At 54.1% G+C, this 15,231-nt stretch overlaps 8 protein-coding genes across 8 annotated transcripts; 4 read left to right on the top strand and 4 right to left on the bottom strand.

The window, feature by feature from the left end:
• Window positions 1–96: 96 nt before the first annotated feature.
• On the top strand, window positions 97–1,415 carry AYL99_08944 (homoserine kinase; the record flags this gene model as incomplete). The annotated part of the gene is made up of 4 exons (XM_018840452.1): window positions 97–109; window positions 158–184; window positions 280–953; window positions 1,029–1,415. 4 exons carry the CDS (start codon window positions 97–99, stop codon window positions 1,413–1,415), a joined length of 1,101 nt encoding a protein of 366 aa, XP_018690199.1.
• Window positions 1,416–1,861: 446 nt separating this feature from the next.
• On the bottom strand, window positions 1,862–3,332 carry AYL99_08943 (actin, gamma; the record flags this gene model as incomplete). Its single annotated transcript, XM_018840451.1, has 5 exons — window positions 1,862–2,092; window positions 2,144–2,946; window positions 3,007–3,062; window positions 3,208–3,238; window positions 3,305–3,332. The coding sequence occupies 5 exons, from the start codon at window positions 3,330–3,332 to the stop codon at window positions 1,862–1,864; spliced, it is 1,149 nt and encodes a 382-aa protein (XP_018690198.1).
• A 1,655-nt stretch (window positions 3,333–4,987) lies between these two features.
• On the top strand, window positions 4,988–5,611 carry AYL99_08942 (hypothetical protein; the record flags this gene model as incomplete). Its single annotated transcript, XM_018840450.1, has 1 exon — window positions 4,988–5,611. The coding sequence occupies one exon, from the start codon at window positions 4,988–4,990 to the stop codon at window positions 5,609–5,611; it is 624 nt and encodes a 207-aa protein (XP_018690197.1).
• Window positions 5,612–6,191: 580 nt separating this feature from the next.
• On the bottom strand, window positions 6,192–6,811 carry AYL99_08941 (hypothetical protein; the record flags this gene model as incomplete). Its single annotated transcript, XM_018840449.1, has 2 exons — window positions 6,192–6,614; window positions 6,716–6,811. The coding sequence occupies 2 exons, from the start codon at window positions 6,809–6,811 to the stop codon at window positions 6,192–6,194; spliced, it is 519 nt and encodes a 172-aa protein (XP_018690196.1).
• A 720-nt stretch (window positions 6,812–7,531) lies between these two features.
• On the bottom strand, window positions 7,532–8,040 carry AYL99_08940 (hypothetical protein; the record flags this gene model as incomplete). The annotated part of the gene is made up of 3 exons (XM_018840448.1): window positions 7,532–7,665; window positions 7,728–7,941; window positions 8,002–8,040. The coding sequence occupies 3 exons, from the start codon at window positions 8,038–8,040 to the stop codon at window positions 7,532–7,534; spliced, it is 387 nt and encodes a 128-aa protein (XP_018690195.1).
• Window positions 8,041–8,467: 427 nt separating this feature from the next.
• AYL99_08939 (20S proteasome subunit alpha 6) lies at window positions 8,468–9,362 on the top strand (the record flags this gene model as incomplete). Its single annotated transcript, XM_018840447.1, has 3 exons — window positions 8,468–8,505; window positions 8,562–8,673; window positions 8,730–9,362. 3 exons carry the CDS (start codon window positions 8,468–8,470, stop codon window positions 9,360–9,362), a joined length of 783 nt encoding a protein of 260 aa, XP_018690194.1.
• A 126-nt stretch (window positions 9,363–9,488) lies between these two features.
• On the bottom strand, window positions 9,489–10,303 carry AYL99_08938 (hypothetical protein; the record flags this gene model as incomplete). The annotated part of the gene is made up of 2 exons (XM_018840446.1): window positions 9,489–10,185; window positions 10,254–10,303. The coding sequence occupies 2 exons, from the start codon at window positions 10,301–10,303 to the stop codon at window positions 9,489–9,491; spliced, it is 747 nt and encodes a 248-aa protein (XP_018690193.1).
• A 1,795-nt stretch (window positions 10,304–12,098) lies between these two features.
• Window positions 12,099–14,297, top strand: AYL99_08937 (hypothetical protein; the record flags this gene model as incomplete). Its single annotated transcript, XM_018840445.1, has 3 exons — window positions 12,099–12,336; window positions 12,442–12,934; window positions 13,022–14,297. 3 exons carry the CDS (start codon window positions 12,099–12,101, stop codon window positions 14,295–14,297), a joined length of 2,007 nt encoding a protein of 668 aa, XP_018690192.1.
• Window positions 14,298–15,231: the final 934 nt, after the last annotated feature.

Here is a 15,231-nt window from a genome sequence, read left to right as displayed (position 1 = left end):
ATCCACCCTCTCTCTAGTCGTGTGTCATAATAACCAGGACCACCACAGCATTCAAAGCACACACCCTCCCCAGGTCCATTTGGACCGGCGTCCGCCATGTATCTCATAAGTGAGTCTGACCCTAATGCACTCTCCCACGGTACTAACAGCGAGACAGAGATACCATGTTCGTCAGCCAACATCGGTAAGTCAAGTTCAGCCTTGTGGTCTTGGTTTTTGCCCCATGCCACGTTCTGTAGTCTTCTCTCCTGCTGACGATGTGCTGCTTCGAACTTCCAGGCCCGGGCTTTGATGTCATCGGCCTGGCACTGTCAATGTACCTCGAGATCCGCGTGAGCGTCGACACGTCGGCGCCCGCAAACCCGGCCACCAACCCGCTCAACTGCACCGTGACATACACGGGCGTGGGCGCCGAGGACATTGACCTGGACCCAGAGAACAACCTGCTCACCCGCACGGCGCTGTACGTGCTGCGCTGCCACCAGCAGCACGAGTTCCCGCCGCAGACGCACGTGCACATCCACAATCCCATTCCGCTCGGTCGGGGGCTGGGGTCCTCCGGCGCCGCCGTCGTTGGGGGCGTGGTGCTCGGCAACGTCGTCGGCCAGCTGAACCTCCCTAAGCGCCGGCTCCTGGACTTCTGCCTCATGGTCGAACGCCACCCAGACAACGTCGCCGCCGCCCTCTACGGCGGCTTCGTCGGCACCTATCTCAACGAGCTCGACCCCGTCGACATGGCCAGGAAGGAGGTCCCGCTCTCTGAAGTCCTGCCCGAACCCGCCGGGGGCATCGACACGGGCCTGATACCCCCGATCCCGCCCGAGAACATCGGGCACTACAGGAGATTCAACTGGGCCAAGGAGATCAAGGCGTTGGCCATCATCCCGGACTTCGAGGTGAGCACCGCCAAAGCCAGGCAGGTGTTACCAAAGGAATACTCCAGACAAGACATGGTAAGTTTCTACATGCATCATGTCACGGCGACTCACGGACTGACTCAACCCCCTCTCCTTTGGAATGTGACATAGATCTTCAACCTCCAACGCATCGCCCTGCTCACCACCGTCCTCTCCGACTCCCCTCCCGACCCCTCCCTGATTTACTCGGCCATGCAAGATCGAATCCACCAGCCTTACCGTGCCGGCCTGATCCCAGCCCTACCGTCCATATTATCTTCCATGTCCCCCCAGACACATCCAGGCCTTCTGGGTATCTGCTTGTCCGGCGCTGGGCCGACCATACTGGCGCTTGCGACCGAGAATTTTGAGCGCATCGCCGATGTTATCATCAAGAAGTTCGGCGAGGAAGGTATCAACTGTGAGTGGAAAGTCCTGGAGCCCGCAGAAGATGGGGCGACCGTGCAAGAGGTGCCCGGGGACGTAGTGATGTATCGGAAAGAGATCAGTAAAGCTTGACCAAGGAGTACGCGGAGTCGTTGTCAATTGTCCGAGACCAGAGTCGGACTGGAAAAGCATCTCGAATTGGACACCACGAGGACACGATCCTCACACGTATAACTGCTTCAGAGTACTGCTTTGTGCACATAACAGCGAACACATGACGGAACACCTAAAGCTTGCTGGCATTGCGTTCTAGACACTATCTGGAATGGTGATACTCATTGAAGATGTTACTTTTGTCCCAGTACACGCTCCAATGACTCAAAGTGTCCTGAAGATGTTCAGACACGCCTCCGTGCCGTGCGGGAGCACTTTCGAAGGTTTCCCTGTCGCTTCTGGTTTCCACAATCTATGCTCCACGTGCCATTTAACTCATCATGACCTTGTTCTCGTTGACAGCTCGCTCTAGAAATTTGCTGCGTTGTGTTCAAGTTCAAGCATACCCGATGCCCGAAGATAACTTAGAAGCACTTGCGGTGCACGATCGAAGGACCGCTCTCGTCGTACTCTTGCTTCGAAATCCACATTTGCTGGAATGTGGACAGGGATGCCAGGATGGAACCACCAATCCAAACAGAGTATTTACGCTCAGGAGGAGCAATGATCTTGACCTTCATCGACGAGGGAGCGAGGGCAGTGATTTCCTTCTGCATGCGGTCCGAGATACCGGGATACATGGTAGTACCGCCAGACTGAAAGAGTTGTCAGTGATTACCTCGTGTGATTGAGAGTCTTTGACTTACCATGACGATGTTGCCGTACAAATCCTTTCGAACATCCACGTCGCATTTCATGATGGAGTTGAAGGTGGTAACGTGGATACCGCCGGATTCGAGACCAAGAACGCTTGGCTGGAAAAGCGCCTCAGGAGCTCGGAATCGCTCGTTGCCGATGGTGATGACCTGGCCGTCGGGAAGCTCGTAAGACTTCTCCAAGCTGGAGCTCTGGGACGCGGTTTGGATTTCTTGCTCGAAGTCGAGGGCAACGTAGCACAGCTTCTCCTTGATATCTCGGACGATTTCTCGTTCAGCAGTGGTTGAGAAGGTGTAACCGCGCTCAGCCAAGATCTTCATCAGGTAATCGGTCAAATCACGACCGGCCATATCAACACGGGAGATGGCATGAGGAAGGGCGAAACCTTCGTAGATGGGGACCACGTGGGTAACACCGTCGCCGGAGTCCAGCACAATACCAGTTGTGCGACCGGAGGCATACAGAGAAAGTACAGCCTGGATGGAGACGTAGAAGGCAGGGGCGTTGAAAGTCTCGAAGACGATCTGTGTCATCTTTTCCCTGTTGGACTTGGGGTTGATGGGGGCTTCGGTCAAAAGCACAGGGTGCTCCTCGGGGGCGACACGAAGTTCATTGTAGAAAGTGTGGTGCCAAATCTTTTCCATGTCGTCCCAGTTGGTCACGACACCGTGCTCGATGGGGTATCGCAGGGTCAAGATACCACGCTTGGATTGAGCCTCATCGCCGACGTACGAGTCTTTCTGACCCATACCAATCATGATACCATGGTGACGAGGTCTCCCGACGATGGAGGCTGTTATAAGGTGTCAGATCGTGATGTTCACCGTCCAATGCGGGGCAAGGGTACACTTACGGAATACTGCTCGGGGCGCATCATCGCCAGCAAAGCCAGCTTTGCACATACCGGAGCTGGAGACATCATTGTCAGTATTGTGGTCACAATCACGCTAATCTCCTCCTCTTCCGGGGCACCCGCGATTGAAGCTCGTGTGTCCAGAGCAAGATTGTGGGTGGGCGCAGGCAAAGAAATCAGGTGGAGAGCAGGGGCGCATACCCATTGTCAATGACGAGTGCGGCGACTTCTTCTGTTGAGAGAAAGACATATCAGTACAGAGTCCAAGATGAAAACTGTGTTCAAAGGCCCATTGCACCAGAGCTGGGTTTTGGCTTACCTTCCATTGTGGCAGATTATTGAAGAACGAGGTGAGGGGGAGGGGACAGAAGGGACGACAGGAGAAATGTGTGAAAATGCTCAAGATATCGAAGGTAAAGAGCCCTTCGAGAAGACGAGCAAGGAGATTGGATAGATAGAAGGGATGAGGATGGAGACAAGAAGCTGAGTGAGGGTAAGATGGAGGAGCGGCAGAAGTAGCGGTGGTTTGGGCGGTGGGCTAAATCGGGCAGCTGCGAGGCGCCAAGACCGGCTGGGTCAAGTCTGAGGGCAAGTCGAGCTTTCGGTGAAGGAAAAGACGGCCACGCTTGGAGCGGCTAAAAGCGTTGCTGGGGATGCTAGTAGTACGATTTCAATACTGGTTTCTGAACAACAAGGTAGGAGCAGGTGCGAGCCTCAAATACCCTCAGGAGTTGGAAGGCGAGGACACGAAAGTCGGGCTGGGTCGACTGCCTCCTTTCCATGGATAAAACGGGAGGCAGGCGATATGAGAAGGCATCTTTCATGTGCCCTCTACTACTGCGTATTCATCTCGCTACGGACCACCGACTACTGGGCACTAGCAGCACCCAAGATTCTCAAGCTCATACGATTTTCTCCACGCGTGGCGCTATGGCCACGCAATATGGCTTCCTCACGCACGGATGAGCCTCGTCACCCAGTCTCCAAGCAACAGGCAGCTGCAATTCCGGCAAGAGGCTGGCCTGATCAGACCCCATCAAAGCACTGCGAATTGGCTTCTCAGCTGCCAACCCGGGCCGTGTTGTTAGGGGGAATGCTCTTGCCAAAGTGCGGCTGATGATGACGGATCCAACAGTTTCCCTGGGCTTCTCGATACTGCCAGTCATCCCTAGAGAGCAAACAGATGGGGGCGAGAGGAGGTACTTTGCTGCCCCACTATCGATGGACATCAGCCGTGGACTCACTTTAATGCTCACCGTCTCCCCAGCACTCTGTAGGGAAACGTAGTGAGTGTAAAAGGCGCCCAGTTCATTGTCCCAGGGGCATGGAAATGGGACTGTCCCCTGGGCGTGGGCGTGTAACAGTCCACCCACATAACTTGTTTCAACCACCAGCAGGCACCAACATATTTCTTTGTTTCGAATTTTTTGTGTTTGTGTGCGTGCGCAGTTCAAGCCTCCCAGCCACAATTCGCGGGGTAATCAGCGCCGGTAGTCGTCCACCCCATTCGCCCAGCGTTTTAACGGCACAGCCACCAACGCCATTACCAAAGCCGGCTCTTAGTCACCGCTCTTATTCGAACTGTTCTGCCACTTTCGCCCTTTGGGACTTCTCAAAGATCGTGGTTCAAGGTAAAGGATAAAGACTCCAGTCTGAGATAAGAGTCTGCATCTTTCCAAGAGTCCTCAACCCTGTGAAATGCCATATTGGTTGTCCTTGAGCCTGTTCTCACCGTCCACAGGGAGACCGAGAGCCTCGAATGTGCAGGAAGCTCCTAGTGGCTTCTGGAATGTGCTGGCCCTATGATTGGCCAGGCATCCCATTTCCTAACCTCATAAGAAGGCTTTGAAGATTGACAATATCAACACCTTTCCAAGTACAATCCTCAGTTAGTTTCCATCTTCTCATAACAGATAATTCCTGAACACTTCTCAATCGAAACCTCGCTCATTTTACAAATTTGTCCCAAACCTCGTCAGACATGGACCCAGGATTGAACTCTCTCCTACAATGGAGTATCGAAAACTCCGATGCGGGTCGAAACCCAGAACAACCAGTACGGGAACCCAGAGGTCTGACAGCCGACGTACTCCGCTCGTTAATGGGAGGTCCCAGCGACGCCGACTTGATGCGAGAAGCCATGGCTATCATCGAGTCCTCGGATCCCGAGGTCACCCACGACGCCAAAATGACCGCCTTTGACAACCTCGAACAACTGGTCGAAAACATTGACAACGCCAACAACCTTGAACCGATGGGGCTATGGACGCCACTGCTGGCGCAACTTGAGAGCCACTCGGCTGACCTCAGGCGTATGGCGGCCTGGTGCATCGGCACGGCCGTCCAGAACAACGTCAAAGCCCAGGAGCGACTCTTGGCCCTCAACGGCATCGAGCGGCTCGTCCAGGCCTCCCTCGATGACGCCGACCGGAGTGTGCGAAGAAAAGCCGTGTACGCACTTAGCTCGGGCATCAGAAACTACCAGCCAGCCATGAACGAGGCGGTAAAGCGGTTGCCCAAGGATATTGTCGGGCCCGACCAGGTCTCTGCTGCGGATATGGACGTGATTGATGCCATTATGGGCAAGCTCAGAGACAGGGAGTGAGCTAAGGAGGAGCAGAGTTGGTACGGAGTGAAGAAATTTCAAAGTGGCAATACCCGGCATCAGTCCTGTACTGTAGAAGAGGGCCGAAAGACCCAGTCCACTGGTGGCTAGAGATATTTGCCTCCAGCAACGACTGGACCAACAAGGGTACCCGACATCACGCCACCTCACAAGAGGAAGATCTCAGTTCAGATTAGCACCGCAAGAGATCAGGTGGCAGTTGGACGGCGGTCAAATTTCAGCCAGAAGCCGCACATCGGTGCATTCACGCGAGTCTCAAAAGCACGGCAGACAATAGCCAGAGGGTTTTCTTGGACTGGAACGAGAACAGAGATACAATGAATGAAACCTTCGATTCTTTCGGAACAAGTACCTCGTACAGACTTCATTAACCCAAGACCGCCGTGATGTGGATACGCCATATTGCCAGTGTAGTAATGATGTGCTTGCTCCCTGCGCTGCAAAACGTGCTCCCATATCCCTTCGCCTTGGATGGGTGAAGCTTTTCCCCCGGTGCCCAGACATGGTGAAGCATGGGGTCTTGTCTCTTCTTCTGTCCTGCGCAACAGCCCAGCAGTGCTCACAGCTGCAAGGTATATGTATAATCGTCCTCCATGTTCTGACTGACCCACAACACGACGGAGCTCAACATGACCAGGCCGTTGGCCACCACGTTCGCCACACCCATATACACCGTCTGCAGCGCATAGTCCTTGAACAGGTACTTGAGCACCATGACGGTGACGCTGCCGGCCAGGCCGCCGGCCATGAGGGCGAAGCCCAGGAACAAGACGGTGCGCGCCTTCCAGGCCACGCCGTTCCCGCTGTACGACCAGCTGTCGGCGGACAGGCGGGACTTCTCGATCGAGTTGATGACCAACATGCCCAGCGCGGAGCAGATCAGCGGGATCCAGTCGACGAAGTTGATGTGCACCGTGCTGCCGTTGAGGGGCGATTTGGAGAAGACACTGGCATCGATGAAGAAGAAGAAGCCGAGGGAGAACTGTTAGACCCGCATTGCATCGTTAGCGAGTGAGTCGGTCCTCTCGCAGGACGAGAAGGGGAAAGAAAAGGACAGGAACAAAAGGTTCAGGGTAGACATACGAGGGCGCCGGACATGTAGACGCCTGCGGTCCTGGTGTTGGCGCTGTTAAGCCAAGCAGGCTTGGGGAAGCGGAACAGGCGCTGTGAGGTCGACATCGTAGAAAGGAGAGTGCGGCTATAGGAATGGGGTTATCGTTCTCGTGTGATGTTCGAGTGAATTGTTAATTGTCCTGGCCTGGACGCAGTGGAAAGCTGGGACTCTGACTGCTGCTGATCGTAATTCGCAGGCTGGCAGTGCTGGGTGGATGCCGAGCAGCATGAACCACTCGGAGAATTCTTCCGGCGAACGTTGTAGCCTTGCGCCGGAGCCCAGCCCTGACGGTTTTATGTGCGCCAGCTGCCAGATCGATGACCGGATTCGAAAAGGATAACTGGGGATAACTCCTAATGATGATGGTCGAATATAGGAGCTACAGCAAGCAGACGGGCATGGAATCTGGTCCACAACTGCAGGCTGCAGAGGTGCATCGCAGCCGTCACGATATGAAAACATGCGCAGCAATTGATGGGCTAGATTTTAACCTCCATTGACACCTGAACATCGTGGAAGCCACTGTCAAGAAAAGGAAAGGAAAGGGAAGCCAGTCAATCCATTAGCAATAACAGCCTTGTGGTTGAGCCCCCAACTTCCCATTGATACAAATATACCAGAGTTCGCTTGCGTGATCCATAGAGTAGTAGTAGAACATCTTCCACCTCGTATGTTTCCGTACAACATTGCGGAGCAATATCTGTTAGACCAACCAGATTCATGACGCCTCGCATATGCATCCAGATCCTCAAAAAGTCTGCGCGGTTGTGCTTCGCTTTTGGTTTTTAAAAGTCTTGCTCCTCCTTGAAAAACTGGGTGAAGCTGATGATGGTGCCGTATATCAGCAAGCCACCTACAATTGACATAATCATGGCCGGAACTTGGATAAGGGCGGAGTGAGCAAGTAGCACCGGTAAGGCTGTCGTGTGGTGTATGTCAGTGTCTCTGAGCCATTTCCTTCTCGGGGTGTCTGAAACGTACCGATACCCATAAGCACGAGAAATCCCGTAGCAAAGCGACCCAGGTCTATCCAGGCCCCGGAGTTGCTCTCGATAAAGTCATCTGCGTTGGCACATCTCGATGCCACCCAGTTCGGCACAGGCGCCAACACATAAGTTGCGACAACGAGGAGGGTGAGGAAGTTGTGGAACAATGCCGCAGAGAGGATGACGAGGAGGAATCCGATGGCAAGTACCTGGGACCCATGTTGTCAGTCGCGCACTTTCAGCAGAACATGTAGGCTCAAGCGGCATACGAAGGACAGCGCAATAATCGTTTTCAATCCGGCCGTCATGATCATGGGTGGCAGCTAGATTGAGAGGAAGGCTGTATCTGGTTTCCTTGATGCCTGCGCAATTGCAAGCGCTGCGACTAGAAGTATCGAGTGGTCGGAAGGATAGAAAGTGTGGTTCGAAGCGAAAGTGAGCCGGGTAGTGCTGTCCGAAAAAGTCCTATATGGATTGCATGGAGAAATGCGTGGGTTCGTCAAAGGGTCGGTCGAAGTGGTGAGGTGATGGTGAGGGATGTTCGAAGGTCGCTGTGGCTGGGCGCCGAAGCTCCTCCGCCGCAGTAGTGGTAAATCGCGAGAACCTGGCGTTTGCGCGTCTGCAAGTGCCTGGCTGTCGTTGAATTTATTCCAAACACGTCAACTCCCACAACTCAGCTTCTACCTTACCTGTTCGTGCTGCGGTCCCGTTCATCTACATAATCTGCAAGTCAAAATGTTCAGAAATAATTACGACAACGACTCCGTCACCTTGTGAGGCTGCTTATTGACCACCTTTCCCCGTGCCAGACGTACTGATTCATTTGCAGTTCACCCCAAGGCCGGATATTCCAGGTCGAGTATGCTCAAGAGGCGGTCAAGCAGGGGTCAGTAGTTGTCGGAGTCGTCAGCAAGAAACATGTGGTCCTCACTGCCCTCAAGGTCTGCTTCCCCAGTAGCTTTACCCTCACAGATCCGCCGCTCACAAAGGTCTCTAGCGAAACGCAGAAGAACTGTCCTCCTACCAGAAAAAGATAGTCGGTGTCGATGACCACCTGGGAGTCGCCCTTGCCGGTCTCGCTTCGGACGCCCGCGTCCTCTCCAACTTTATGAAACAACAGTCGCTCGCCTCCAAAATGACCTATGGCCGTGCGATACCCGTCGAGCGCATTGTGAATATGATTGGCGACAGAGCCCAGACCAACACGCAACACTACGGGAAAAGACCCTACGGTGTGGGACTGCTGGTTGCGGGTGTCGATGAGCTGGGTCCCCATCTATTCGAGTTCTCTCCCTCAGGGATGACGCAGGAGATGCTGGCCTGTGCCATTGGAGCAAGGAGTCAGATGGCTCGAACGTACCTGGAAAGACATTTGGAGAAGTTTGCGGACTGCAGCCGTGAAGAGTTGATCAAACATGCATTGCTGGCCTTGAAGGAGTCTCTGGCACAAGACAAGGAACTCACGGTGGACAACACCAGTTTGGCGGTGATCGGTCTAGGCGAGAAAGACGGCCGGAAGAAGCTGGAGGCCTTCAAGCTCTATGATGGGCAGGACGTCGGACCTTTGCTTGAGGCGAGCGTGGAGTCAACGGCGACCGAAGGGGCAGATGCCATGGAAACCGATTCATAGGACAAGAAGTGATGGGTACGCATATTGCACGGCGTTTGGCGTAGCAGGCAACGCAAGGCCGTCCCATGGAAATGGCAAGGCAAGATTGGTGGGATTGCAGAGTTTCACTATGCTCCATGTTCCGATCTATGACCAGTCCAGCTTATACCTCCCAGGGGCAACCTGATAGCCACGTAACGCCTCGATGACCTGATCTGTGCTCTGAACCTCTACCAAAATATTGGCGGCGCCTTCACCGACAAACCCTTCTCTTATTGCCGTCTTGACCCAATCCAACAGACCATTCCAATAGCCGTTGATGTTGACCAGAATGATGGGAATTTGATGGATACCCAACTGGTTCCAAGTGACCATCTCCATGACTTCCTCCATGGTGCCGTATCCCCCCGCCAGGGCCACAAAGCCTGAACCGGGGGCACCAGCCTGGACCGAATTTGCCATCGACCGTTTTCGAGTGTGCATGTCTGGGACAATGGTGGTTCTTCCAAACTCGGACTCGGGCACTATTTGTTTATCTGGGTCTTCGGTACTGTCGATCCGTTGCAATTCCTCCGAGGACATGGTTCGCTCTGCCTTCCCCCGTCCAAAGCGACTTGTCTCGCTGCGGGACGAAGGGTCCTTCTCTGAGCGGATCAAGGCTCGGGGGATGATACCGTGCACTGAACTGGGACCGGAAAGGGAGACGAGAGTTTTGGCCAGTTCACCCATAATTCCCATGGTTCCCCCACCGTAGACGAGCTTGTAGCCGGCCTCATGGAGAGATCGACCCAGATCTTGTGCGGACTTGAGATGGATGGGATCTTTCCCTGGAGAAGAAGCACAGCTTGAAGAAAATCTGTCAGTCATCCTTCTGGGGATTGCACACAAGGGAGACCGTGTTTCTCGACGCACAAGACGCAGACGACGGGGTCCGCCCCGCGGTTTTCCTGGGCAGCTGGCATGATACAGCAGTCTGACCTGAGACGGGGTAGAGACGGGTAATGTGGAAGCTCCTTGAGCAGCGAAAGACTAAGAGCAAGGACTGCAATGCGCGTGGTACTGTAAGTGTGGGTAGGGAAGCGCGATTTAATGATCTTTGAGTCGCTGGAAAATCAAGTCTTCAAAAAGAAAATGAACACAGCTGGAGTCTGCGATCTCACAAAGCAACGATATAGAACACCGTCCGGCCGACCTACGAACACTATTTGAAAATGTCGTACGAATTGAGAGTGAAAAGTGGTTGGGAAGGAAAAAGCGTCGGTGTGTGTGTTATGTTGAAAACTGGAATCATTTTGCGTGGCTATGTTCGACGATTGGTCTGTGAGTCAACATGACGTTGCAGACAGCAGCCTCGTGTGGATTCAATGGTGCCACGTGAAGGCGTCGACGAGAGGCTGTGGTCCAGTGGACGGAGCTCGCCGGGTGCATTGGGTAGTGGGTGATGGAGGGACAAGTGAGGTGAAGGTGAAGCTCCGTGAGCGTTACAGAGGCATAGCAGGTAGGTACATACAGTGTCAGGGCCTAACCAGCTACATGTACATACATGTAACTGTAGGTACACAGCTCGACAGATAGGCAGCTCGGGCACCGTGAGAGCCCACGGCACCAGTGGCAATGCTACTTTGTAGGTGGTGACGGCACTGACGGGGTGGGAGGAGGAGGGGACCATCGGGCACTAGGGCTTATCGATAAACCCTCTAGCGGTGGCTTAGTTTTGTTCTATACCCAGTGCTGTTCAATGGCGTCTTTTCTTCGATGCTTCCCTCTCTTCCTCCACTCTTCATCTCCAAATCCATCTATTATCTGTATCTCCATTCTCTCTGCTCTTCCCTCCCGTCCTTTTCTCCTCCCCCAATCATCTCGGCCATCTTTCCCACTCTCTCGCTTACTGTATCCGCTCTTGTTCTGCCGATCCTCTCTTTCATCCTTTCTGTTCCGCAAGCTCGTCCTGCCCTTGCATCTGCCATCTGCAAGCTTATTCTTCTTTCCTTCTTCTGTCCCTGAGAGCCGCAAAACACCCCCAGCCTCCTCCATTTCCCTGCTCACGGGACTTCTTTACTGTTCCCCTCCGGCTGCGGCGGGCTGATCGAGCACATCACAACTCGATCATGCCGTGCCGGAGCTCGTGTTGACCCGTCATGAGCAGCAGCAGATGCTTGACAGCCCGCATGGCTCGCTTAATCGGCTCGTATTGGGACCCTCTGCCTTCTTTGCGCGGTCAACTCAATGGGCCTTTACTGGCCTTTCTTGGCCTCTACTGCGGTGTCCCTCTCTCCCGTCATCGCCCCATTGGTTCCGAACCATTACACCTTGCCGACAATTTTGCTTGTTCTCGTCTGCTTGCATTTCGGCCGCTAACACTTTCGGCCATAAGCCGTGGAAAGGCCAGCTCCAGACACCCCGCCCGTGGACTCAAACCCTCTTTGACCCCCAATGGACTCGTATCTCGGCGTGGGAGCTGAAAAAAGAACCCCGCTTTCCCTGGTAAGGCTACCAACGACAATGTGCTGTTCCTCGTGCATTACTGGCTTTTGTTCTCCAAAGGTGTTAGCTGCCAACCTCTAGCGAGACCCTAGCCCGACCGCTGTCTTGGTTGAGGCTTCAAGACCTCGTTGTCCCGCTCTTTCTCAGTCTTTTTTTTCTCTTGCTCCGTCAGCCTTACCCTGCCCGCAGGCTACCCCGCCTGCTGAGCGACGAGATCACTGTCGTCGTCGTCCCCGTCCCCTTCCTGCGGCGCCATAGCCGCCCTACGCAACCATGGCGAGCAGTGTTGCCAGCTCCGAGTCGAGTGTCGCAAGTTCAGAGTCGAGCGTTCTGAGCTCTGCTGCCAGTGCTGTCAGCTCGGCGGCGAGTGAAGTCAGCTCTCTGGCGAGTGTCGTCGCCACCACCACCACCGACACCACCACCACGCCTTCAACTACAGATTCGACGACTGCCCCCCCACCGACGACGACGACGTCGTCGTCTTCTGTAATCATTGAGACAACCACCACCAGTAAGTTGATCAGTGCCATTTTCCACTCTTGATATCCCCACCGTTTCAGCCTTGCCTCGATTGCGCTCGCGGGTCTGCTTTTGTATAACATTTGCTTCGTGGCAGCTACCACAAGCTTGACAACGTCGCCCTCTACCTCCACCGTTCCAATCACCACCACCTCTTCCTCTACTTCCCCACTGCCTTCACCAACGACAATTTCTACTTCGACGACCGTCTCCACAAGTAGCAGCACCTCAAGTATACCCCCTCCTCCGTCGTCTACTACCGCCAGCACCAGCACCAGCAGCACCAGTGTTTCCCCTCCTACATCGTCCAGCAGCAACACCTCAAGCATTTCCCCCTCTACATCGTCTATTAGCAGTACTACTACCTCAAGTGATATCCCCTCCTCTTCTTTCACGTTGTCCACTTCCTCTATCTTCTCGACTTATGCTTATACTTCCCCTTTCGACCATAGCTACCACTCCCATTCCTACTACCTCTTCCCCTACCACCACGTCCTCGCCCCCTCCATCAACAACGTCGTCAACGACGACGCCTTCTCCTTCTCCCACAACTTCGACTACCACTTCTCCGATCCCAAGCACTACTACTAGTGAGTCTTTTTTGCTTGTTTTGTTTTAGACCGCCAGCCGTGCATGCTATTGTCGTATTACCCTTACGAGCTGTCCCTAATATTGAGTACTTTATCAGCCACAACTCCCTCTCCTTCGCCCACCACCACCACCACCACCACCACCACTTCGATAACCACTCCGACCCCAACTCCCGTATCTACTTCTTCCTCTACATCTACTACTCCTTCAACATCCTCAACCAAATCGTCCACCTCCAGCACTTCCTCCGTCACTTCGTCTTCCTCTTCCGAATCGAGCACCACAAGCACGAGTGAAACACCAGTCGTTGTCACCACTTCCAGTACCTCAGTCTCCTATACAACTACCACGTCATACGTCACTCAAGTCCTCCAAACCACGCAAAATGGACAACCAGGATATACCACCATTACATCCACCGTGGTAGTGACAAACCCCGCCACCACACTCGTCGCTCCAGCAACTTTTACAAGCACTCCAGGCAGCGCCCCAACCCTCCTTCCAGCGAACAGCGGTGGCGGCAGCAGTTCGGGTCTGTCGACAGGCGCCAAAGCCGGTATAGGGGCCGGTGTCGGCATTCTTGTTCTGGCTGTCGCTATTTTTGGCGGCTGGTACAGCTGGTTCATGAGACGGCGGAGGAAACGAGACTCCTACCCCCATGATCATTTTTCAGATGAGCCACTACCCAGCATGACAGGGCTCGGCATCGCCGGCGGCGGGGCCGCAGGCATGGGAGCCATGGCAGCGATATCGTCAGGTTATCGTGACACCTCGAACCGTTCCGACACGCGTTCAGAGCTCCCATCTCCTCCTATTCCATCTCCTCCGCCTCGGTCTCCAGACCGGCTTCTTCCCGCCGGGGTCGTCCCCTTCAGATACCGAGGCTCCAACTCACCGCCACCAGGCCAAGGCGACTCCCACATGTCTGTCTCAGACCAGAGTGAGTACTCACAAGGAAACAACCAATTTCAACCGGGCGGCCAATACCCTTCAGGGCCAAACGCAGCTGGAGCAGGCTACTTCACCAATCTCAACGAACTACCTGAAGACCAGAGAAACGTCTACCAGCTGCCGGATGACCAAGTCTCCAACCCCATGTCGCACCAAAGCTACCAACATGCTAACATGGGCCACGATGGATATTGGTCTGGGCAACCCTCTGCACCGTCGGCGCCCTCAGCACCCTCTGCCCCCTCTGCGCAGGAGTCGTATGAGTTGCCCGGACAAGACCCCACGCCTGCGCAGCCGCAGGGGGGACAGGGAGGGTATCGCGGCGCGGATCGAGAGGTTCCTCTCCATCAACGCATGGAGGGCAGGGTGCCATATCGGCCAGGCCATCTACCGCCTTCGCACAATTACTAGATTGATGCATTGCTTGGTGGACCGTGACTGTGTATAATGGGCATATTAAAACATAAAACCTAATGTTATTGTTCAAATCATGGGACGAATTTGGGCTGAAATGGCCTAAACCTAACAAAAAGTTGTCTCCGCGGGTAATATGCCTTTTTATATCTGAATGCTGCTGTTCTATAAGGTGGTTAATGAAACGCGTGTTTGGCCTCACTACTTTCTGTAAGATCTCGTAGGCCAGAAGAGATTATATATAAAGTGAGGAGATCATTCAGTCCACGTGTTTCTTTGATCTTGGGACTTTTTCTCCGGATGAGAGCCCAGGTACTGAACCTCTTTTTCACCTGAAACAACGACCTGCTGCTGCCCCGTGAGAAAACGCCCCGTCGTGTGTCGTGTCGTGTCGTGTCGGTGTTTGTTGTGATGGTCAGCGGCGGGCAGATCTTCCACCCATCTATCTACTTTCCCCCTACCTCTCTCCTTCTCTCCTTTTTCCTAGTGGCTCCTCTCAGCGGAGCAGAAGGCCTCAAGCTGACTGACCCCGTAGTGTGTAGTAACTCGTATCTCCCCCCTCTTGCGATCGTGCAGGAAACAGATGATACATACAAGACAGTGGTCTTACGCCCATAGACACGCTGGAACAGACATGATTGGGGCCATGTGTGCACGGGTGTTCGTCGGTCCGGACCCTGTTCTCATGGCTTGTGGCGGACTGAGGGAGCGAGGACGGTTATCGATTTCTTCACCCACTCGCCCGCCCCCCACATATAGTCATGCCTTGGTCTCAATACCGACACTTCGTCACACGGATGTGAGTAGTGAATACGCACACCTCTTCATTCTCATTGTGGCAAAAGCGGAACGAAAAACACACATTGACTGGCCGGCTGTGTTTCATCATCGGGGGCTTGTCACCAGTGAATGATTGTTTGAAGAGATGGCC

The sequence above is a fragment of the Fonsecaea erecta genome, assembly GCF_001651985.1.
Source record: "Fonsecaea erecta strain CBS 125763 chromosome Unknown Scaff8, whole genome shotgun sequence".
NCBI classification, from domain to species: Eukaryota; Fungi; Ascomycota; class Eurotiomycetes; order Chaetothyriales; family Herpotrichiellaceae; genus Fonsecaea; species Fonsecaea erecta.
The sequence above is the reverse complement of the archived record's forward strand: the minus strand, read 5'-3'. Positions and strand labels throughout refer to the sequence as shown.